General features: G+C 41.0%; 1 protein-coding gene across 1 annotated transcript; it reads right to left on the bottom strand.

The window, feature by feature from the left end:
• Positions 1–336: 336 nt before the first annotated feature.
• On the bottom strand, positions 337–15185 carry SPATA31H1 (SPATA31 subfamily H member 1). Its single transcript, XM_074331827.1, has 4 exons — positions 15147–15185; positions 14469–14523; positions 14154–14249; positions 337–13762 (listed from the first exon to the last, which is right to left on the bottom strand). Exons 2-4 carry the CDS (start codon positions 14495–14497, stop codon positions 481–483), a joined length of 13407 nt encoding a protein of 4468 aa, XP_074187928.1. The 5' UTR covers positions 14498–14523; positions 15147–15185; the 3' UTR covers positions 337–480.
• Between the last annotated feature and the right edge of the window lie 8252 nt (positions 15186–23437).

The following is a 23437-nucleotide window of genomic DNA, read 5'->3' as shown; positions in this document are numbered from 1 at the left end:
GGGGGCTGCGGTCGGAGTCGGTCACGTGATGAGTCGCCCTCGGGTTCCTCTGAGACCCCGCCCCGGGGTTGCGTCGTGGGACCCCGGAGACTGTGCGTGGAGGTGGAGCCTTACCTCAGGACCCCTCCCTCGCCTTCCAAACGTTTGCACACCTTAGGTCCCTCTACCCTCCATTCTCCACCCAGCACGACGAGTAGTGTTTCTAGATGCACAAGGAGATCAATTATTGCCCCTTTATTTATTTCAGAGAAATTGCAGACCCATTCCCTCCTGCTCTTCCCCCAGGTAGAAGACAAGAGAAGCTCTTTCATTGCTGAGGGCGCTAGAATTGGAGGCTGTGGCTGAGCAGGAAAGAAGCCAGGAAAGCGCAGCTCATTGAAGACTTGAGCAAATAAATGAATAATGGGGGCGGGAATCATTTCCTCTGTTAGTTTTAGGGCTCCAAACTTGCTCTGCTTTGGGATTTTTTTTGTGTGGTCCCTAGGAGACAGGGTGGAGTAACTCAAAATCTTTAGACAAATGATGTCTGGGTGTCTCCCTAGGGGAGCTGTGCTGGAGTCTCTCCTTAGAGAGACTATGACGGATTCTCTCAGAGGGACTTCTGTGTGTTTCCTCCAACAGGTTGTGTTGGCTCTTCTCAGAGGGCCTGTGCTGTCTTCTCTCAGAAAGAGTGTGTCCTCTCCTCTCAGAGAGACGGCGATGGCTTTTCTCAGAGGAACTTCGACATCTCCTCTCAGAGGGGCTGCGACATCTCCTCTCAGAGGAGGTTTGATGGTTCCTCTCAGAAGGACTGCAATGGCTCTTCTCAGAGGGACTGAGATGGCTCTTCTCAGAGGAAGTGCATAGAGTTGTTTCCCTACAGAAGCTGTGGGGGGGTTGTTTCTTATTTATGAGTTTCTCTTTGAAGTGACTGTGTGAGGTTCTCTTCACAGGGGAACCATGCAGGCTTCTCCCTCGCACCTGAACTCTGTTTCTTCCTTTGGAGTTCTTGGACTCCTGGCTAGAGACTTCTTTTCTGTAGAAGTTTTTCTGAGGTCTACTGCTACTGTCATGTTGCACAGTACCCAACGACTGTCTGATTGTGGTGGTTTCGAAAGTGGCACTTCTTTGGGAAACTAGGAGCCTGGGCACTTGGAAAGCGCTATCTCTTTTTGGTTGTTGAGCTGATCTGAATTGGTCTGTTTCTTCCCACAACATGCTCTCCTGCTTAGTGGTTGGGTCTGTTGGCCTTAGCTTGACAATGGGCACCCTGTCTCTTTTGCTGTCTCTGGCTTTTTGTTTTGGATGACAGTTTTTGCTTGACCACAAATGATCTGGCTTTGTCCTGTCCGCAGGCTTCTGCCCAACAAAAGCCATAATTCTTTGTGCTGTTTGGATTGCCTGCTTTAGGCCCCGAAAAAGCAGTTGAATGAATTTGGGTTGGGAGGATTTCTTACGTTGTCTTTTTAAAGAGGCAGTAGTTGTCTGAGATGCTCCGCTCCTTTTCCTTCTTAACTGGGCTGGTAATTCCCTAGAGGGACTGCATATTATGGTTCTACTGTTCGTGTAGAACTTCTTGTTTTGGGTTCTAATTCCCTTGGGAATTGTTTTCATTGGATATTTTGAATCACAGGTCTTTCTGATTCTCATTTTAGCCCATTTTTCATCCTGATTGCTTTCAGAGTCACTCTCTGGTAGAGAATGAACTTGAGTGAATTCATAGTGCCCAGGATCTCCGATATCTGTCTTTCCTACGAGGTCAGGGCTGCCACACTGCTTTTGCCTAACGTGGACTTGTACAGGCGCAAGGGACTGGGAAGACCCAGACTGGAAATCTATTGTAGAAGAAGGATTTTTGGAAGCGCGAGTACAGATTTTAGCTTTCCTTAGCAATGGTGATATAGGGCTCCTTGGTGTGATAGGCCTGTCTCTTCTATGATACTTTGGGACTTGGGATCTTTTTCCACTTTGCAACCTAAAGCCAAGACGCAGTCTAATTTCTCCATGGCCTTCAGGCGTGCTTACAAGGTGGAGCTGTGGAAAGACAAGAAGATAAGGCCCCAAAGCGGCCTGTAATTTATGACTGCAATTAAAGCCTGAACATCGGCCACACTGCAAGCAGACAGGATATTTTAGGACCAGACCTGACCCTGGCGGTGGAGGTACATTGGGGGGTATTTGACTCCTTAACAGTTTGGCTGCTATTTTTAGCTGCAGATCTTGTAGCAATTGGAACTGTTCTGAGAAATCAGTCTTGGCCAGGGAAAGATGACCTGACTTGAGGGAGTGTTGGGAATCAAAAATCCTTGTCTGTGAATCACTCTGTGAATTCTCACTCTCTTCCACTAGAACAGGATCTTTCATAGTGAAAAATACATTGAAGGAAGACTCTGACTTGACTGGGGCAGGAAGCTGGCCCCCTGTATATGAAATAGGCATGTGCTGAATGACTTCCTGGGCTACATCACTGAGCCTTGAGTTTGTTTTCTTTATTCTCACTCTTCTTCCAGAACATTGCTGTATGATGGAGGACAAGGAAACACGTGTCCACATCCTTAAGGCCATTCTTTTCTCATGACCATGGCATGAAGTATGTCTCTGAATGTAGTTTTTGACCACGGAAGGCTGAGAAATAGTACCTCGACCCTTCTCTAGAAGACTCTGGGAAAATTCCATCAATTCAGCGGGAACCCCAAATAAATTCTGAATAGACTGACAGGTATCTGCAGTGGCGCTTTCTGTTAAAGATGTTTGAGAACAAAGATTCCTTTCCATAGTGGTCCCCAACACATTCCCCAGCATTAGAATACTGGAGAGATATTGTCTAGGTAGTCGCTGCCTCCAGGAGTGACTCTCACAGACATTCTGTTGTCTGCCCAGGACAGACCAGGTAGGGCCTCTTTGAGCCCCTGATCCTGCCTGGAAGGTCCTAGATGATCTCCAGCTTTGTGGTGGGTGTTGGGAGATGTGCTGGAGTGAGTTCTCCGCCACCTGCTTCCTCTTAATCCTCTCCTTAGATATGACATCCACTCCCAGGATCTCAGAATGTGGGGTTCCTACAGTGTTAGCTGTCTTATCAGAGGGTTGATTATGGAGAGACAAAGGAAAGGTTGACGACTGCATCATAGCAGGGACTATCCAGGACTCTTCAGGCTGCAAAATATCTGTCCAAAGGTTTTTTATATCCAAGGCTCTTGATACCTCTGTCATCTCAGAATCCCAAGGGCCTCCTAATTCAGATGTTTTGACAGAACTAGAGATGACTAAGTTTGAAGAATTGTGTAGAAACCTAGAGAAATAACTCCCCATTTGTAACTCTTCTCCTGATATTAACACCTCAGATTCCCTATTCTGATACACCTGTCTTTGATGTAAATCTTCAGATTCCATAACTTCAGGAGTTCCTATTTTTATCCCTATAGATTTCACAGCCTCAAGCTCTTGTTCATGAGTCAACCCTGTAGGATCCTCTAATAGAGATGTTGGCTGTAAGGTTAATTCTGCAGATTTCACTTCAGGATTTGGCCTTTCCGTTAATTTTACAGGTTCTACCAGTTCTTGAAGATGTGACCTGGGGAGTAAATCCAAACGATCCATGACTTCAAGCCCCAATCCTAGAGCTACTCCTATTGGTTCTACAACCTGAGGAATTGGTCCTGGTGCTAATTCCTCAGATTTTACCATTTGAAGTGATGGCTCTGGGATTAACACAGTCTTCACAATTTGAAATCCTGTCAAGTCCATTATTTCCAAAATTTGGTGTGTTGGTTCTGGGATTAATTTCTTAGATTTCACATTTTGCAACCATAGCCCTGAGGTAAACTCTGAAGGTCTCCCATCTTGCAGTTTTGGAGTCAATTCAACATAGTCTGCCATTTGAGTGGTTGGCCCTGGTGTTAATTTCACAGAATTTACAACTTGAAGTGGTGGCCGAGGAGTCACTTTCACAGGTTCAACAACTTTTGGGGTTACCCCTACTGATTGATCAACTTGAAGCTGTATCTTTACAGATTCTGTGGACTGATCTAGTGGCTTTGGTCTAATCCTCTTAAATTCTGTAATTTGACCCAGTGGGACTATCTCTGAATATTTCTTACTTTGATTTTGTGACTGTTTTAGCCCCGTTGATGCCTCCCCTTGCTGCCACACCTCAGAACTGAGCTCTACAGATTCCACATGTTCTGCAACTTGGCCTGTTCGCTTTGTGGACAACTGTAATGATTTCTCCCTTTGAAGCCATTGCTTAGAGGTCAAACCCACCGGTTCTGGGACTTGATGTTGTAATCCTAATATTATCTCTGAAGATCTCACATGATGCTGTGACTTGGGGGTCACTTCCATAGGTTCCCTCACTTGCAGCACTGTTTTAGAAGTCAACTCTACAGATTCAGGAACTTCATATCCTAGCCCTAGAGTCATCGCTGAAGATTTTGGGACATGATATAATGACTTAGTAATCGATGCTACAGATTCTTCCTTTTGCAATCTTTTCTGTGAAATGACCTCCACTGATTCTAGGACTTGAGGATAGGGCCTTTGAGATCTCTCTGCAGAACCAGTGGCTTTACTGATTGACTTTGGGGTCATTTCAAGGAATTTCTCTTTTTGTAACCTTGCCTTGGAGGCCAGCCTCATAGTTTTTGTAATGTGATTCTTGGGCTCTGGGGCAATCCCTTCAGATTCCACAATTTGCTGTGGTGGCCTTGTACATAACTCCCCTGAATCCTTCACTTGAGGCCATGACTGAGAGATCGACTTCAGAGTTTCTGGGACTTGATAGCTTTTCTTTGTGGTTAATTCTAAGGATTCCAAGTCTTTATCCCTTAGCACTGAAGGCAGATCAACCAATTCTGGTACTTGAGCGTACCAGAGCTCCAGCGGCATCCCTGATGATTCTATGGCTGGACCTGTAGGCTTTGGAGTCAACCCCACAGATTTCTCTACAATTTCTGTACCTTGATGTGCCAACCTTTGTGCCATTTCTGAAGATGCCGTGCCTTGATACATTGGCATTGAAATCAAATTCACAGGTGTAGGGACTCGATGCCTTGGCTTTGGAATCATCTCTGCATATGCTGCAAATTGATGCCCTGGACTAGGGATTATCTCAGAGGAGTCTGTGATTTGATAGCTTTTTCTTGGCGTTAGCTCCTCAGATTTCACTCTTTGACGCAGTGACCCCAGTGCTAACTTTACAGATTTTATAGGTTGCTGCAGAGACATCGAAGACGATTTCATGTGTTTTACATGTTGCAACTTAGGTTCTGAAGTAAACTCCAAAGATTTCACATCTTGTTGCTGTGATTCTGGAGACAAATTTGAAGACTTGACACTAGTCAGTACTGGTCCTGCTACGAACTCCTTAGTTGGCTCTGGTGCCAACACTACTGATTTTACACCTTGCCCTGCTGAAGTCAACTCTTGGCCATTCATACCTTGCTTTGGGGACCCTGACATCAACTCTACAGGTTTCACTTCTTGAAAATATCGCTCTGGTGCGAAAACCTCAGATTTAACACATTGTGACCTGAGGCATGATGTCAACCCTAAAGAATTCACACTTTGAGGTGGTGGGAATAGGTCTGACTTCATAGATTCCACATCTTGAGAACATGGCTCTGGTATGAACACCTCAGATTTCTGCCTGAGGCAAGAAATCAACTTCTTAGAATTCATATCTTGAGGTTGTGGCCCTGGATTTAACTCCACAGATTTCTCTTTTTGAAAACATGACTCTAGTGCAAACTCCTCACATTTCAACTCCTGTAACTCAGAGCCTGAAATCAATTTCACAGAATTTGCACCACAAAGCAATGGATCTTTGTTCATCTTCACAGACTTCACATCTTCAAGCAGTGGCTCTGGTAAAAATAATGCATATTTTGTATCATTTAACTGAGGGCCCAAAACAGATTGCCCAACTTGTTGCTCTGACCCAAGATGGTTCTGTAAAACTTGGACTTCTGGATATTTTGTCCCTGGAGTTAACTCAGAAGATTTTACACCTTCCAAGAGTGGCCCTGGGTTGCACCCCATACAATCTACACATTGTGATTTTGACCCTGGATTCAATTCAGAAGAATTTACACACTGCAACTGTGGCCCATTGTTGTATTCCATAAAATGTACACACTGAAGCTGTGGCCCTGGATTCAGTTCAGAGGATTTCCCACCTTGTAACTTAGGCTCATGCTTCAGTGCCAGAAATTGTTCATCTGGAAGCTTCATCTTGGTGCTCAATTCAGATCTTATTTCTTGCAGCTGTGGCCCAACACTGAACTCTAATGATTGCATACTTTGAAGCCTTGTTCCCAGGCACAATTTAGAAGATTTCACATCTTGCAACTGTTGCTCAGGATTGAATTCAGTAAATTTCACATCTTGAAGCTTTGTCCCTTTGCATAATTCTGAAGATTTTGTATGTTGTAAATGTGGCCAAGGATTCAACACCTTCAATTTTACATTTTGAAGCTCTGGACATGGATTCAACTTATAAGATTTCTCATCTTGCCCCTGCTTTCCAGCGTTGAACTCAGAAGATACAATACTGTGAACCTTTGATTTCAAGGCTGACTCAGAGGGTTTTGCAACCTGAAATTTTGGGCCACCATTGACCTCTGTAGAGTTGACTATTTGGAGCTTTATTGGCTCAGAAGATTTTGCACCTTGCAACTTTGCAGCAGGGTTGGACTCCACGGATTTCACCCCTTGAAGCTTCCTCCTCTGGGTTAACTCAGAAGATTTTCCACCTTGTAACTTTGGACCATGGTTGAACCTTAAGTAGTTCACATCTTGAAGCTTTGTCCCTTGAATTGACTCAGGGTTTTTACTTTGTATCTCTAGTCCAGAATTGAAAAATGATTTTATTTCTTGAAGCTTTGTCCTCAGGGTCTTTTCAGATTTCATACCTCGAAAAAGTGGTCTAGAACTGAACCCCTCAGATTTTACATCTTGAAGCTTTACACCCATGATCAGGTCAGAACATTTTATGTCTTGTAACTGTGGACCTGAGTCCAACTTTACAGATTTCACACCCGGAAACTTCCTTCCCAGGGTCACATCAGATTTCTCACCTTGTAACTTGGGAGGAGGCTTCAATTGTACAGATTTCACACCTTGTAGCTTTTCCCTTGGGATCACTTCAGAAGATTTCACACCCAGAAAGTGTGGTCCAGACCCGAAATTCATAGATTTTACATCTTGAAACTTCAGGCCCATGATCAACCTAGAAGGTTTCATATCTTGCAACTCTGGGCCTGACTTGAATACCATTGATTTCATTTTTTGAAGCTTTGTCCCCAGGATCAGCTCAGAAGATTTTACAACTTCCAACTGGGGACTGGGGCTGAATTCTTTATGTTTTACATCTTGAAGCTTTGTCTCTGAGGTCCCTTCAGAACATTTCACACCTTGTAACGATGACCCAGGGTTGACATCTATAGACTTGACACCTTGAATCTTTGTCCCTACAGTCAATTTAGAAAATGTTATACCTTGCAACTGTGAGCTAGGGTTTGCCTCAGTAAATTTCATGTCTTGGGACTTTTTCTCAGGTGGCAACTTAGAAGATTTTATACCTTGCCACTGTGACCCAGAGTTGAAATCCTCAGATTTCACATCTTGAAGCTCTGTCTGAAGAGCAAACTCAAACGACTTCATACTTTTCAAGTGTAGTGGAGAGTTCAACTCTACAGTTTTATCACTTTGTAATTGTGACCCTTGGCTTAATACCCCAGATTTCACATCAGGGAGCTGTGGTTCTTGTGTAAGCACTACAGAGTTTACATCTTGAAGCCGGGCTTCTGGGGCTAACTGTAAGTGTTTCACTTCTTGAAGCTGTAGTCCTGGGGTCAATTTAGGAGATTTCTCATCATGCAAGTGATGCCTTGATTTGCACCTTGAAGTCAGGTCACATGATTTCAAACTTCTACACTGTTGACAGGGTTTCAAATCACAACTTTCAGGCTGATGTTTCTGGAGTGATACTTGGAGCTCTGGATTTGGAGTCAACATAGATGACTTCATATCTCTTACCTGTATCAAAGGTTTCACCTCTGCTGGTTGGACATGTTGAGATTGTAACCCAAGATTTAGCAGAGATTTCACACATTGAAACTCTGGTACAGGTATCCACTGAACAGATTTCATACTGTCAAGCTGTGGCTCTTGGTTTAACTCCATAGTTTTTATACCTTGAAGCTGTGGCTCTGATGTTGATGACAAACATTTCCCTTTTTGCAGTTGTGGTCCTGGGGACAACTCAGGGGTTTTCACACTCTGCAACTGTGGCCCAAGACTGAAGCCCATCTTTGTTGCACCTTGAATTTTAGGCCTTAGAGTTAATTTAGATGACTTCACTACTCTTGACGGTATGAAAGATTTCGACTCTGCAGATTTGACACCTTGCACTGGTGACCCAAGATTTAATCCTATAGCTTTTGCAGCTTGGAACTCAGGTCCTGGTAGCCACTGAATACATCTCGTACTTTTAAGTTGGGGCTCTTGTTTTAACTCAACAGTTTTCACCCCTTGAAGCTGTGTTCCTGAAGTTGACACCGAGGGTTTCACTTGGTACAACTGTGGTCCTGTGGTTAACTGGCAAGATTTTATGCTTTGCAACTGTAGTTCAGGTTTGAACTCTTTAGATTTTACGCCTTGAAGATTTGATTCTGGAGTCAATTCAAATGATTTCCTACCTTTCTGTAACTGTAACTCAACATTGACGTCTACTGATTTTCCATCTTTAAACTTCAGCTCTGGCATGAACTCCAAAGACATCCCATCTTCTGATTTAGACCCTCTCTCCAATTGCTCTGAGTTCACATGTTGCTGCTCTCGTGAGATTACAGTTATCTCACAAAACTGTTCTGGCGTTGGAGGTAAAGCCACAGATTTTACTCCTTGAAACTTTTGTATTCTGGTTACAGTCACAGGCTTTACTACCTTCTTCTTTAGCCTTGGTGTCAATTTCACAGGTTTTACATACTGCAGCTCTGGATCTAAAGTCGCCTTTACAAATTTGAAGCTTTGAAACTTTAAATATGGGGTAATATCCACAAATTTCACGTCTTGCATTTGTAACTCTGAAGTCAATTCCTCAGGTTTCATACCTTGCAATTGAGGCCCTGGGAATAATGGCCCTGGTGCAAAGGGCACAGAAGTCTCACCTGGCATCTTTGGTCCAAGTTTTAATTCCACAGCTTTCACATCTTGCAGTTGTGTTCTTGGGACCAACTCCACAGTTTTGAATTCTTGAGTTCTTGAATTCATAGTCAACGGAAGAGATTTCACACCTTGAAGCTTGGAATCCGGGGTGACTTTCACAGATTTGATATCTCTCTGTGGCCCTGAGGTTATCTCCACAGATTTCTCACCTTCCAGCTGTGGATTTGGGATTAGCAATGTAGATTTCATTCCTCTTAGACATTGCCCTGGAATTAAGGCCACAGATTGCATATCTTCGAGCTCTGACTCTGAGATCAACAACTCAGATTTTGAACCTTGCAGTTTTGAGCCTGGGGTCAGCTCCACTGGTTGCACACCTCCCACCTGTGGCCCAATGGTTAACACCAGAGATTTGACATCTTGCAATTGTGGCTTTGGTGTTAACTGCATAGATTTCATACCTTCCAAATGTGACCCTGGGGTTAAATCCACAGATTTCATATCTTCCATCTGTGGCTCTGGGAGTAGTGCCTCAGATTTTAAACCTTGATGCTTTGAGATTGAGGCCCACTCCACAGGTTTTACACGTTGCAACTGTGGGCCTAGGACCAATTCCAAAGATTTCATACCTTGTAACTGTGGTCTTCTGGTCAACTCCGAATAGTTTACACTTGGCAACTGTTGCCTAGGAGTCAACTCCATAGATTTCACATCTGTGTTCTGTGGCTCTGAGACTAATGTATGAGAAATGTCACGGTCAAAGCTTGACCTTGGGCCTACCTCTACACATTTTACACCCTGAAGCAGTGGCTCTGGTACTAACACCTCAGGCTTAACCCCTTGCTGTTCAGGTCCTGGGGTCAACTCCATAGATTCTACTCCTTGCATCTTTGGCTCTGGGGTCACTTCAAAAAATTTCACACATTGTAGTTGTGGCCCTGATTTTAACTCTGAAGATTTCATACCTTGAGGTTGTGTTTCTGATGTCAGGTCATAAAACTTAACATCTTGCAGCCATAGTCCTGGGTTAAGCCCCACCTGTTTCCTACCTTGAAGCCCTGGAGCCATCTTTGCTAATTTAGGCCCTTGAAGCCCTAACTCTGGAGTCAACTTCACAGAGTTTACACCATGAAACTTAGATGCTGGGGTTTGCTCCCCAAATTTGACACCTTGAAGCTTTGGCCCTGAAGTCAATTCTGGTAATTTGACATCTCGCTGCCTTGGCCCTAGGTTCAGTGTCTCAGATTTCCCACCTTGAAATTGTGTTTCTGAGGTCAATTTCGCAGATTCCGTACTGTGAACTTGTGGTCCTTCGGTAGACAGAACAGATTTCATATTTTCAACTGGGAGCCCTTGGTTTAACTGCAAAGATGACTCTGTAGGTTTTATAAACCCGACAGAATGTATATCTTGAAGCTGTGTTCCTGGTATAAAGTGCACAGGTCTGAAACCTTGATGCTTTGGTTCTGGGGTCAAATCAGAAAGTCTAGTATCTTGCAAATATGGTCCTGTTTTTCGTTCCACAAATTTCGTACCTTGAGGTTGTGATTTAGGAGTTGACTGTACAGATATAACACTTTGATGCTTTGGCTCCAGGATAAAATCTGACAATTTGATTTCTTGCACTGGGGAACCTGGGGTCAGTTCATCAGATTTCATACCATGGTTTGGGGGCCCTGAGATTAAAGCTAAAGGTTTTTCTCCTTGAAGAAGTGGCCCTGGAGATAAGTGTGAAAATCTGACACTTTGCAATTGTGGCCCTACAGTCAATTTCACACCTTGGAGCTGTGCCCCTTTAATCAAATCCTCTGACATACTTTGTAGCACTGACTCTTGTATCAGTTTCTCAGGTTCTACCGTTCCAATTTTAGTTGACTGCTGGATTAAATTAACATATTTCACATCCTGTAATTGTGGCTCTGGATCCAAATGCTTGGACTTTACTCCCTTGAGCTGTGGCTCTGGAGTCAACTCCATAACATGTGGTTTTGGTCCTGTAATCTGTTTAGATCTTACCACTAATGGGGATGACTCAGAGGTTAACTTTACAGATTTCAAATTTTGCAGTAGTGGCTCTGATTTCTCATATTGCACCCCTGGTCCTAAAGTCAACTCCAGAGATCCTTTTTCTGAATATGGTGAAACTGACATTGCATCCTGCATGTTTTCAACCGGAAGCAGTGGCAACCCCACAGTTTCTGTGTTTTCATCTGTTGACCTTAGGGGAATCTCTGACAACTCAGTAACTTGAAGATGTGGACTTAGAGTCATTCTTGCAGATTCTATAACTTGACCTGTTGGCTTTTGTGTTAATGCCACTTGGAGTAAAGCCTCAGAAGTCAGCCTCATAGTTTCTGTGTCTTGATAGCCTAGCTCTAGAGTCGTCTCTGAGAAATTTTCAGAATGCGGCCTGGGCATAATCCCAGCAGTTTCCGTGATTTGCTGTGGGATCAACTTCACAGATTCCTCCTCTTGTGACCAGATCTCAGAAGCTAACTCTGCAGGTGCTGTGTCATGATGTCTTGATCTGGAAGTTAGACCCACAGATTTCATTGCTTGTAAATGTGGTTCCATGTTCCTTGATTCAACACATGGTAACTGTGTCCCAGGAATTAGCCCTTCCGATTCTTCCAGTGGTACAGGTAAATCCACAAATGTATTAACATGCATGAATGGGCCTAGAGTCAACTCCTCAGGTTTTGTACTTTGGGGCTGTTGTTCTGAAGTCAATGGCACAGATTTCATACTTTGAAATTGTGGTTCTGAGATCAACTCCTCATAGTTCGTAACTTCTGTATATGGTCCTAGATTTAGATTAACAAACTTCATACCTTGGGACTCTGGGGTTAACACCTCTGATTTTATACCTTGCATCTCTGATCCTGGTACAAACTCCAGAGATTCTTGTATTGTGTGTTGTGACTCTGAAGTCTCCCCCAAGGCTTTTACACTTTGGATCTTTGTGTCAAGAGTACCTTGGGATGACACTGAGTTCTTCTGCCTAGATTTGGAGTCAGCTCCAAAGATTGGCCCTGGGGTCATTTCCACTGTCTCCATGACTGTACGTTGTGGCCTTGGACTCGTCTTTCTTGGTTGTTTGACTTGATGGTCCAACAATGTGTTCATTTTCATTGACTCCATGACTTGATATTGTAGCTTTGGAGTCATTACTACTGATTCTGTGATAGGTAGATGTGATTTTGTAATAATCCCCATAGAATGCATGACTTGAAGCAATGCTGCAGGAGTTATCTTCACATTATCTGTAACTTGATTCCATGGTCTTGAAGTCATCTTCTTTGATTCCATAACTTGATGCTGAGACCTTGGAGTTACCTCCACTGATTCAATGATTTGATATGCTGGTTTTGAGCTTACACTTACTGTTTCCATTGTTTTCATTGGTTTCACAACTTCATTTGACTGTGGGCACAAACCCACAGATTCTGTCACATCTGAATGTGATGCTGGGATCATCCCCATTGAATCCATGACTTGAAGTAATGCCAATGGAGTTATCTTTATGTTATCTCTGACTTGATGCGGTAGCCTTGGAGTCAACTCCACATTAGTCACTTGGGTCTTAGGCTGCTGTATGCTTTTTTCTGGAAGACCTATGACCCTCTGCTCTATACTAAGCTCTAGCACATGTTTTGGGTCCTTCTGCAGTAAAGTAGTTTCCTTTTGAATTATGTCAACTCCTAAATTTGTGAGAGGTGGCATGGTCGTTGATGTAACTAAGGGTTTGGATCCAAGGATTTGGTGGCCCTCCCCAGGTTGTGACTGCTTACCTGGGATAAGTGACTGTGAAATTTTTGTTTCTGTTCTATTTAATCCAGATTCCACGCCAATGTTCACATGGAGCTGAAATGATGGAAGGTCTGGCCATTGATCGTTGATATTCTGCTCAGTGCTTTGATGAATGGGCATAGGTAACTGGATTTGGGGTTTCTCTGGTTCAGGGACTCGTCCTTGTACCTCAATTAAATAATTCAGAATTGCCCATGATTCCCTCACAGGCAGAGGTACTGTTTGTTTCCGCAAAGTACAAACCTTCCAAGCCATATGACCCTCTAACTTCCACCTAGCCGAAGGAGAGAGCTGGATTGGAGCCCATCCTGGGAATTGTGGTCCCTCCTTGAAAATATAATGTGGCCAATGACCTGTTGTCAGATGATTCTTGCTCTTTCTCTCATCCTTTGTTTTCACTTCTTGTTTACAAAAATCTGGGGATTTAAAAACAGAGTTGATAAAAAAGCTTTGAGTTCTTAAGGGTGAAAGAGCTGTCAAATTCTGAAAGAGTTTTGATTTCCCGAGCTTTGAGAGGCAAAAAGGAGGTAAGGATGTGCCTTGGTTTAACACAGATGGCTGCTTTTTGGATAAAATAGGTAAACTATGGCTTCGGAATTGCTGGGTTGTTCCTTCAGAAAAGACAGACCGGTGAGACAGGCTGGAGCTGTTGCATGATGATTCAGAGGAGGTGCTGTGGTTTGTAGGCTGTTTTGTCTTCTTACAGTCACAACTGGGTAGGACAGGCTCCTGAGCCACAGAAACAGAGGAAGTGGAGGAAGAAATCATATCCTGTGGTTCAGGCAAACACAATTCCCTAAGAGTTGATCTAAGGAATAAAGACAAAAGTTTTGTTTAGCTTTGAAGCAGGAAAAGGTAGGAAAGGGGAAAGATAATGGCCATTACAAATGCAAAATATTTTGGCCTGAAGGAGAACAAAAAAAAAAGGTAGCTTTCTACAACATCAATTACTTATGGAAAGAATTTGTCCACCAGGACAAAGGAAGGCATTTGTCCCCATCCCAATCAGACATGATCCATAAACAGTGGTTCTTAAACTTCCTTTGAACCCAGAACTTTCCCCCATTGCCAAATCTAACTCTCCTTTCCTCCTCCCTTCTTCCTTCCTTCTCTCCCTTCTCTCTCCTTCACTCCCTTCCTTCCTCTTTCTTAAAAGCTCTACCACCTTCAATCCCTACTCAGAAACTACATTTCCTGACCTTGCACTTTGCAGATGTTGGAAGATCTGTTGAAAACTCCTGTCCATTGACCAGAACATATATTCCTGGGCCCATCCCATAGGGAGTCCTGAAAAGCTGGATGCAAAAGAGTATGTCAGTGTAATTGAAGTGATAGTAAAGGTACTGGTAAGGAAATCAATAAGAAGAAAGACTTAACTTAGAAAGGAGACAACTATGGTACTGAGGGAAGCAAAACAGAGTCCCAAGTGTCTTACTCCTGACTTTTTTACAGTTTAACAGTAGGATAGGCTGAAAAGAGAAAGAATAGACACAATAAAGATTGATTTTACTCACCATGTCAGGTTAGTTTCAAAGCAACCCATCCTGAGATTTTCTTTCCACTGTGGAGCTAGAAGTGAGGGTAAACAATCTATTAGTATCATGACAATTGACATTACCTCGTCCAACCCCCTTGCTTTGCAAATAAGGAAACAAAGATGAAGTCATGCCCAAGATCATACAGCGAATTAGTGAAAGAGCTCAGATTTCACCTAGGTCTCAAGTTTGTTTTGTAAACTGCCTTCACCATGTAGTAGATGTAAGCCACTGGAAAGAGTAGGAATAATCATGGTTGTAGGGAATTGGAGTGGGGGAAAACAAAGGTCATAATTCATATCGTTTCCTCCAAAGGAGTCTAACCAGTGTCTATGGTAGAGAAAAAAGGTACTGAAACTTCCTACACCAAATTCTTGGTACAAGTTACCCCTTCTCCATTCTCCATTCTCATCAAGTTTCTTTCCTGATACTTTGAGCTTTACACAAAATGAGATGAAGAAAGGATGTATGGAAAGAAGTATGGAGCTGTTTATATCTCTTTGGAGGTAGAGATGATAGAATATGCACTTTTCTTTCAATTACATCATTTTTTTCAACTTCCCTCCACTCGCTGTTAAAGGCTAGAGTCTTAAATCAATCCACAGCTGATCTATCATTAGCCTTGAGCAGAAAAACACAGGATAGAATCTTTCTTACCTGTGAATTTCTGGGTCTTTTTCAATTTATGCTGCTTTGAAATCTAGAGAGGCACAAACAGAAAAAATAAAATCAGTTAATGTTCTAAGTTAGAGAATTTATTGACAGTGCATTTCATCTTATAGACACAAATGTTGATATAATTAGCACCCATAACCTCAGCAACAACTACCACTTCATTCATTTATTCATGAATCATTTATTGAGTACTAAGTTCTTGGTGCTGTGTGGAGCGCTAGGGCTATGAAAATAAGTATGACTCCTGTATTCTAAGAACTTACATGAGTAGGGAAAACAGATCTCTACACAGACAGTTGCAATACTGTGTGGTAAGTTGTGTAACGAAAATGAGTGTTAGGGAATACAGAGGATAGTCATCAACTATTTGGGAGAGAAGGAAAAGTTACACAAGAAGTTGCCATTTGAAGTGGAGTTTGAAGAATCAGCAGAAGGGTTTTAGGTGAAGAAAGAGCATTCCAGGCAAGTGGGAACATCACCCAGATTAAAAAGTCATGATGGTCAAGTGCACTTTTGCTAAGTAGTGAGAGATGAACCTGAAAAGGTAGGTAGAAGCCAGATTATGCCAAACTGCAGAATTTTTATTTTGCCCTGTAGGTTGGAATTTGCCTACCAATAGGTAGTAAACTCCTGGGTTTTTTTGCAAGGGTGTTCCAGGTCATTTCAAAGGCAGAAATGACATTTGCTACAATTTCAAATACTAAAACAGTATTTTATTTCTTCCATTAAATCAGAACATCAGTGTCTGAGCTTATATTAAAAGAGACTATACAATTACTAGGGAATTAATGAATGTGTTCATGATTCAGTCACTTATTTTATTACTCAGTTGAATACCCCTAGCACAGTGGTAGCTTTAACTTTTAAACAGTTTTAAATTGACTTTATGCTTAATCATATATTATTTATGCCCATAATGGACCATTGGTTAAAAACCACAAGCAAAATGAAAACTGATGTTGAAATACAGGTTAATATATTTACAAATGATCTTTCTATATATTTATCTCAAAATGATCTCTACATATTATCACAGATCTAAATAATCCCCTACTACAAAACACTTGGAAATGCTGAATACAATACAACAAATACCCTTTCAAATGCAGAATTTAGGTCTTTACAAGAGAGTAAGGGAAATCTCCAGGCCAAAAGTAAAGAGAAAACTGAAAAACAAGAGTGGAAATTCAGCTGATACTTCAATACCCTGGGTCATTTGCAGAGTCAGTCACTAAGGGACTTGGGATAACCGCAATGTAGGGACAAAAGATAAGGCCCTTGTGAAGTGGGTATTTGGAAATGAGACACTGGGTGTGGGGGGAGGAGAAACCAGGATTCTTACATTGGTACACACTCAGTAAAAAGGTAGCTAGAAAAAAATCTGCCCCCCAGACAATGAAGCTTGACCTCTGTGGGGAGTATGGGGGGAAGCCTTCTCTGAGAATTTTAGCCAAGAGTCTATCCTCATACTAGTTTGGAATACTAAATTATACTCACTGTGTAGCCAAGAACCCTCAAACAGAAAATAAAAGTGTTCCTGGATTGGTAATGCCCCTAGCACAAAAGGCAAAAGTAAATATAAAATCTCTTTGGAAATTGAAGTAGATGAGGAAGGAGAAATAAAATAGTTTGAATAATAACTATACAATAATAAATGAGAAATACCTGATGAAATGGTTAAATTCTTTAAAAAAATAAAATAAAATAAAATACCAAAAGTGGTCAAAAAGAAATAGATCATTTGAGTAGACCAATAAATATGAAAGTAACTGAAATAATAATCAAATACATTCATAAAAGAATTCACCAAAGTTTCTAAATACCATAACAACTTATAAATATCACTAGCATTTCTCTACTGCAGGAAAAAAAAACTAGAAAAATATAATTTTCAATAATAAAAGAGACATCCTTCACAATAGCAATAAAAATGACAGAGTATCAAGGCATTAAGTTAACCAAGAATATAGAAGACCTTCATGTAGAAAACTCTAATAAAGGACATAGAAGACAATCTGAATAAATGCAGAGACATTTCAAGAGACAGTCTCCTGGTTAGAATAATTTAAAATTATACAGATATGAGTACTCCTCAAATTATACTTTAATGCATTCCCAATCTAAATTTCATTTGGAATGTTTCAAGAACTTGTCAAACTCTCTAAAATTTATATGGCAGAAGAAAGGTCCACTAACAGCTAAGTCAACCTTATAAAGAAGGTCATAGAAAGAACCTGCTGTACCAAACACTAAGACACTACAGATCTATGGCAATAAATGCAGGAACAAACAGAACAATGGAACAAAATAGAGAACTTAAAGATAGACTCATGTGTATATACAGCAAATGGATATGATAAAGGGAGTTCCATAAATCGATGGGGAAAAGATTCTTTAGCAAATAGTCATGAGAACACTGGCTCACAATTGGATCATTTCTTAATACTACATATAGAGGTGGACGTCAAATGTATTAAAAACTAAAATGTGAAGCACTGGAACATTGAAAAACATGTAGGAGAAAATCTTTGTGACCATGGGCACAGAAGGACTTCTTAAAGAAAACTTCAAGAATACAAAGAATAAGACTATATATATATATATAGTACAAGACCCTACCACATTTAGCTGAAACCTCAAAGTGACAAAACTGCCACTCACTCCTAACCCCAGGGAACTGCAAGGAAAGTTGTCTTGACACTGAGAAGTTCAGAGGACTGAAGGGAAGTCCCTTGGAAGTCTTAACCACAGGTTGACTTTTGTGTAATTTGCTCAAGGTCACATCATCCACATAGTCCCAAAAAATCCTCAAGCCAAGAATTTAAAGTGGTTCTTGCCTGATAGTGCCACAGTTAAAAGCAAATGAAATACTCTCTGAGGAAGATCGTCATCCTAGGCTTCAAAAAACTCCCACAGGTATTGCATTTCATTAAACCTAAGATGTTACTGATTATAAAATGTACCATTATTTTACAAACCACTAGGCATGAAAAAGAAAACACTACCTAAAGTGTTAAATATTTTAAAATAAGCACATGTGCAGATACAATAGAAAGCAGAAATAAACCTACACAGATGTCAGGTGTTGAAATTATTGGATCTAGATTAGAAAACAACAAAGTATACTACAAGTAAAGAAATAAAGGCAAGATTAAATACATTTGGAAGGAACAGAAACCATAAAAGGTGATCTAGCAGATTTAAAAGAGAATCAAATGTTACTTCTAGAAATTAAGAATGCAGTACTGAAATTAAAACCTCAATGGATGGGTTTAGCAGCATTAATAAAATACTTCTGCATAGAGCATTAGGTAAGTATGCATACTAAAATTCCTGGAGTAACCACTGAAAGAACAGAAACAGAATGTGTAACTTCGAAGGTAGTAGATGGGGGGAAATGGAGAGAAGAATAAATAAATCCAGGATTTCTGTTTATAACAATGGTTTGGATCCTCCTAATGAAAACTAGAAAAGCTGGACAAAAGAAATAAATAAAATTAACATCCATTTTGAAGTCATTGGAAAGCTATCAAGGCATCAAGAACCAGAGGACTCAAGATTCCAGAGAAAAAGGAAGGGTAGAGAAGTGAACCCAGATTTCCCCCTCAAAGCATTTGTCAATTCTCAAGCCATGGCTGACAGGCTGAAAAGCTAAGCAAAATCTTCAGTAGCTTTATGGGCTAGATGGATGAAAAATGACTTTAGGGACCAAGGAGGAGTGGCCTTAGTAAATATCTCAGGCTTTCGGTTGAGACCCCCCAGAGGGTTATACTTTGGAATAGGAATAAACTAGAACTAAACTAAGCTCAAAAGTTGAAGCTCAGCCTCTGATGATTTCAATCCCTGATTGAATTAAGATGAGTTTACTCTAAATGATACTTCCAGAAGCAAAAATAACTACTGTCTGGAGGAAAGTAACTTTACCCAGAACCTTGAATTATCTCTTCAATTGAATAGGTCTGTATTCAATTAAAAATTGCCATGTGTACTAGAAGGCAAAACTGAATGATTGAAAACTAAGAGACAAATATGCACAATATATACAAACTTACAGGCAATGCAGATACTGTTAAAAGATGTGGACTTTAAATATATATATATAATTTATATGCTCAAGAAATCAGATGACAAGATGCAGAATTTTAGCCAAAAACTAGAAAGTATTTTCTAAAATCTAATGGAAATTCTAGAACAGAAGAAAAAAAAATAGAGACCTAAAAATCGGTATACAGCAGATTAGACACAATTGAAGAGAATCTGAATAAAATATCTATATTGAAGCATGGAGAGAAGAAAGGAGAGAAAATAGATACAAGAACCAAGAGACAGGGGACAACATGATAAGATAAAGGGCATTTATGAAAAACCCACAGCTAATATTCTTAGGGTGAAAGACTGAAAGCTTTCTCTCTAAGCTGAGGGACAAGATAAAGATGCTTGCTTTCACTACTTCTCTCTAACATTGTACTAGAAGCTCTGACTAGTGCAATTAGGTAAGGAAAGGAAATAAAAACGCATCCAAATTGGAAAGGAAAAAATAGAACTATCTCTATTCACAGATGACATGATCTTATTTATAGAAAAGCCTAATAAATAGAGAGAGAGAGAGAGAACTATTAGAGCTAATAAATGAATTTAGCAAACTTGCAAGATATAATATCAACACACAAAAATCAGTTGTATTTCTATACACAAGCAGTGAACAATCTGAAAGCAATATTATTCACCTAAAATTACTTATCATATATTATGAAAAAGGGGAAAATGATTTTCAAATTCCTAAGGGGGTTGACAAATTTTGACAATGAAAGAAGTCTGGGAGTCAAAAAAGGTTGGGAAATGCTGCTGCAGGCAGTTGGCTGGTTGTTAATTGTTTTAGTTACTTTTAGCAGTGAGACAATTAGCTTTGGGAGGTTTTGCGTGTGTTGTGTTTTTGTTTTGTAGAGGCAGGGACTATGCTTCAGGCTGAAAAATGTTTGTAGGAGACCAGCAAGGAGACTGTAAATAGTTCAAGAGAGGAATTCCTAGTTAAGAAAATGACACTGGATCTGGATTGCTGTACTTGAGAAACGTTTCTGAGGAAAAAATTGAAAGAACTTTGTGGCCAAATATGTTGATAGCCACACATATCGCCAAGATCTAAAGTCTAGGCTAGCACTCTGTCCAGTAGAATTTTCTGTTGATGGAAATATTCTATATCTGCTCTGTCCAATATGGTAACCTCTAGCCACGTGTGAGCACTTAGAATGTAAATAGTACAATTAAGGAACTGAATTTTAAATTTTATTTAATTGTGATTAATTTAAATTTAAATGGCCACATGTGGCCAGTGGATACCAGAGATACAGATCATTAATTTGAGCTGCTTGATGAATATCTCCACATACATTTTACAAGAACTTCAAATGTCATAGTTCATTTTCTGCCTCCTACCACACTTGCAACTTCTCCTGTCTAATGTTTCCTATTGTTTAAAATGCCATCATCTTGTCAGTCATTCAGGGTTAAACTAGAGACGTCCTTCATTCATTTCACAAACATATAGGAAGCACTTACTTCTCTCAAGCAGTAGGCTAGGCACAGGGGATACAAAGATGAATATAGTCCTTGGAGGAAAATTACGATAACGTTTATAGTTAACGCTTTGTGTCTGAGGTCCAATCAGGAAAAGAAGACTCGGCCCTTCTTTCTTTTTCTGCCTCACCTCCCACATCCAAACGTTCACCACACTACACCCTTCGTCTTTCATATCTCTGAGGGCAGAGATTTGTGTCCCTCCCATTTCCTGTTGTATCCATCACAGTGCCTTGTACGTGGTCACGGTGACATGTGGGAAACATTTGGAGAAGGAAGCCATGTCCTCTTTTCCACCTTACTGTTCTGCTTCTTACGTTTCCTTTTCCCTCCTTCACACTAAGTCGTTCATATGGCCTCCTGTTGGCTTAGCTATGCCAGAGAACTACCATATACACTTACTGGAGTGATTTTCAAGTCTCACTCTCAAAATGTGGTCCTCAGTCCAACAGCAGTAGCATCACCTGGGAGCTTGTTGCAAATTCGCTCGCAATGCCTACTCCACACCTGAATCAGAGTCTGTGTCTAACAAGACCCCCAGGTGATTCACACGCACATTAAAGTTTGGAAACGTTGCTCTAATGCACAGATCTGAGCACACGTTTAGCTGGCTTTAAAATCTTTGATATCTTTCAGGTGCATAGGGAGTAATATTTATACTTCAAAATACTCAGCCTGGCATTTGAAGCCCTCTGCCATTTGAACTCTATCAATTTTCTAACTCTTCCTCTCACTGACTTCCCCACATTTCTACACTCCATCCAGATAGGGGTCTTCACCTCTCCTCAAACACATCCAACACTCTTCTGCTCCCCGTGCTTTTTCCCAATCTATTCCTTCTGTCTCGAGAAAATGTTCCACTACTCTCCCCCACCCACCAAATCCACCTTCAAAAACCCTTCCTCTGAAGCGCAACTGAAAGTGAGCTCTCCCAGAAGGCATTTTATAGATTCCCCCTAGTTCAAAAATACTCTCTTCACCTCCCATCTCTTTATCAATATTTATACCCCTATTACCTCTTATCACTTTCTCTTTCCTTGAGTTATGTATATACCTGACTGTCTCCCCCACTTCACCTCAAGTTCCTAAAAGGAGAGGATGGTGTTTTATTCTTCTTCAATGTCTAGTATGCTGTCATATAATAGGGGCTGAAGGTTGTTGAAATGAATTGAAGGGGAAAAGATTAAGAGTGACTTACAGGAAGATATTCAAAAGCACTATCTCAACTCCTCTTCCCCCCCCGCCCCCCGTCCAATTTCCCCCATGGCCCAAAATGTAGGCGTTTCCGTGGCTTCAGGGGTACGGGCAGGGAGCAATGAGTTTCATGAGAGTGTTGCATCACATACCTCTGAGTTTGACTCCGCTGCCACCTGCTCCCTGCTCTGTTCCCCAGAAAACAGCACCCAAAACCCCAAAACAAGGAGACCAAATAATAGTAGAAGGCTGACATTTGGTGGCAGTGGGATGGGCAGTCCCCAAATTAGTGCCATTACTCAACGCCATGCCCCTCTCAGCCCAACAGTTCTCTCACTCAAGTCTTTGACTCCGTATGACATCACAATGGGCATTCCAAGGTAAACCTGACAGGGTCTAGCCATCCTTTTCCTGCAGCTGTCCATGGCTTTGCTCTGACAGCCAACGCGCAGGGATGAGCCCCTTTACAACTCTTCTAGGATCGGGCTGGGCAACTTGTCCTACAGTATAGAGACAAGGATTCAAAGGAATGGGACTTCCAAATGGCCTGGCCTGGCCTGAAAGCATGTTCTCTGGAGCCAGTCATTCCCTAGAGGTCCAGGTGTCTTATCTTCCAAATCACAAATTAGAATGGGTCGAGTACATGTAAAAAAGCTGGGATATTTTAAGTAGGGACTCTCAGAAAATCCGAGATACATGGTTTCCTAACTCTAAAGCTTGACACATTTCCTAGTTGCTGTTGCATTGAGACAGAGAAGAGATGTCACACAGGGAATTTAAATGACCTTAGAGGATCCCTCTATTCCAGAACCTCTGGTCTAATTTTCTAAATCTAGAGCATTTATTTTGTCATTACACCCAGAGTTGACTGCATTCTCAAGGTTTAATTCACTGTAAACAAAATTTACAAGGAATCAAATTATGCTATAATAAAGATAAAAAACTGGCCAGGACATCTTTTTTCTTATAGGAAAGTTAATGTGGAAAATAAATTCTATTAAATAACTATTGAATAGCAGGCACTATCTTAGAAAAAAACATGGTCTTGTCTCTTACCTCACAGAATTTTCAGTCTATTGGGTCAAATATTCTTGAAAAACCCATTAGCAAGGAAACGGTTAAGTAAATATGCTAAATCCATATTAGGAAATACTCTGCAGACACTGTAAAGATTATAATTATAAGGAATGAGACCTGTCATACTGAGCATGCATTATGTGGCAGGTACTAGTTATATGCCAGCCTGGAGTTCCAAGAAAAGATTAGGGCTGGATGTACAGTTTGGGTTCTTAAAATATAAAGGTACACTTTGACATTTTCTATATGTATGTAAAAATGTATTTTTTTTTTGTTTGAGAGTCATTCATGCTATTTTCTATAGCTGAGATTAATTCATTTTTACTACTTCATTGCATTATATAACCATGCCATAACTCACTTATCCATTATATTGATGGATATTTGGCTTGTTTTCTGTGTTTGGCTATTACAAACAATGTTGTTTA

The sequence above is a fragment of the Rhinolophus sinicus genome, linkage group LG05 (assembly GCF_036562045.2).
Source record: "Rhinolophus sinicus isolate RSC01 linkage group LG05, ASM3656204v1, whole genome shotgun sequence".
Taxonomy (NCBI): Eukaryota; Metazoa; Chordata; class Mammalia; order Chiroptera; family Rhinolophidae; genus Rhinolophus; species Rhinolophus sinicus.
This window is presented reverse-complemented; position numbering and strand designations above follow the sequence as displayed.

Excerpts from the sequence above, each read along its gene's own strand:
- SPATA31H1 (XM_074331827.1), bottom strand. The coding sequence starts at position 14,497 with ATGGGTTGCTTTGAAACTAACCTGACATG. Across the intron at positions 14,250-14,468 it reads TTTGAAACTAACCTGACATG|CTTTTCAGGACTCCCTATGG; the intron begins GTGAGTAAAATC and ends TTTTGCATCCAG. Across the intron at positions 13,763-14,153 it reads CAACATCTGCAAAGTGCAAG|ATCAACTCTTAGGGAATTGT; the intron begins GTCAGGAAATGT and ends TTTATTCCTTAG.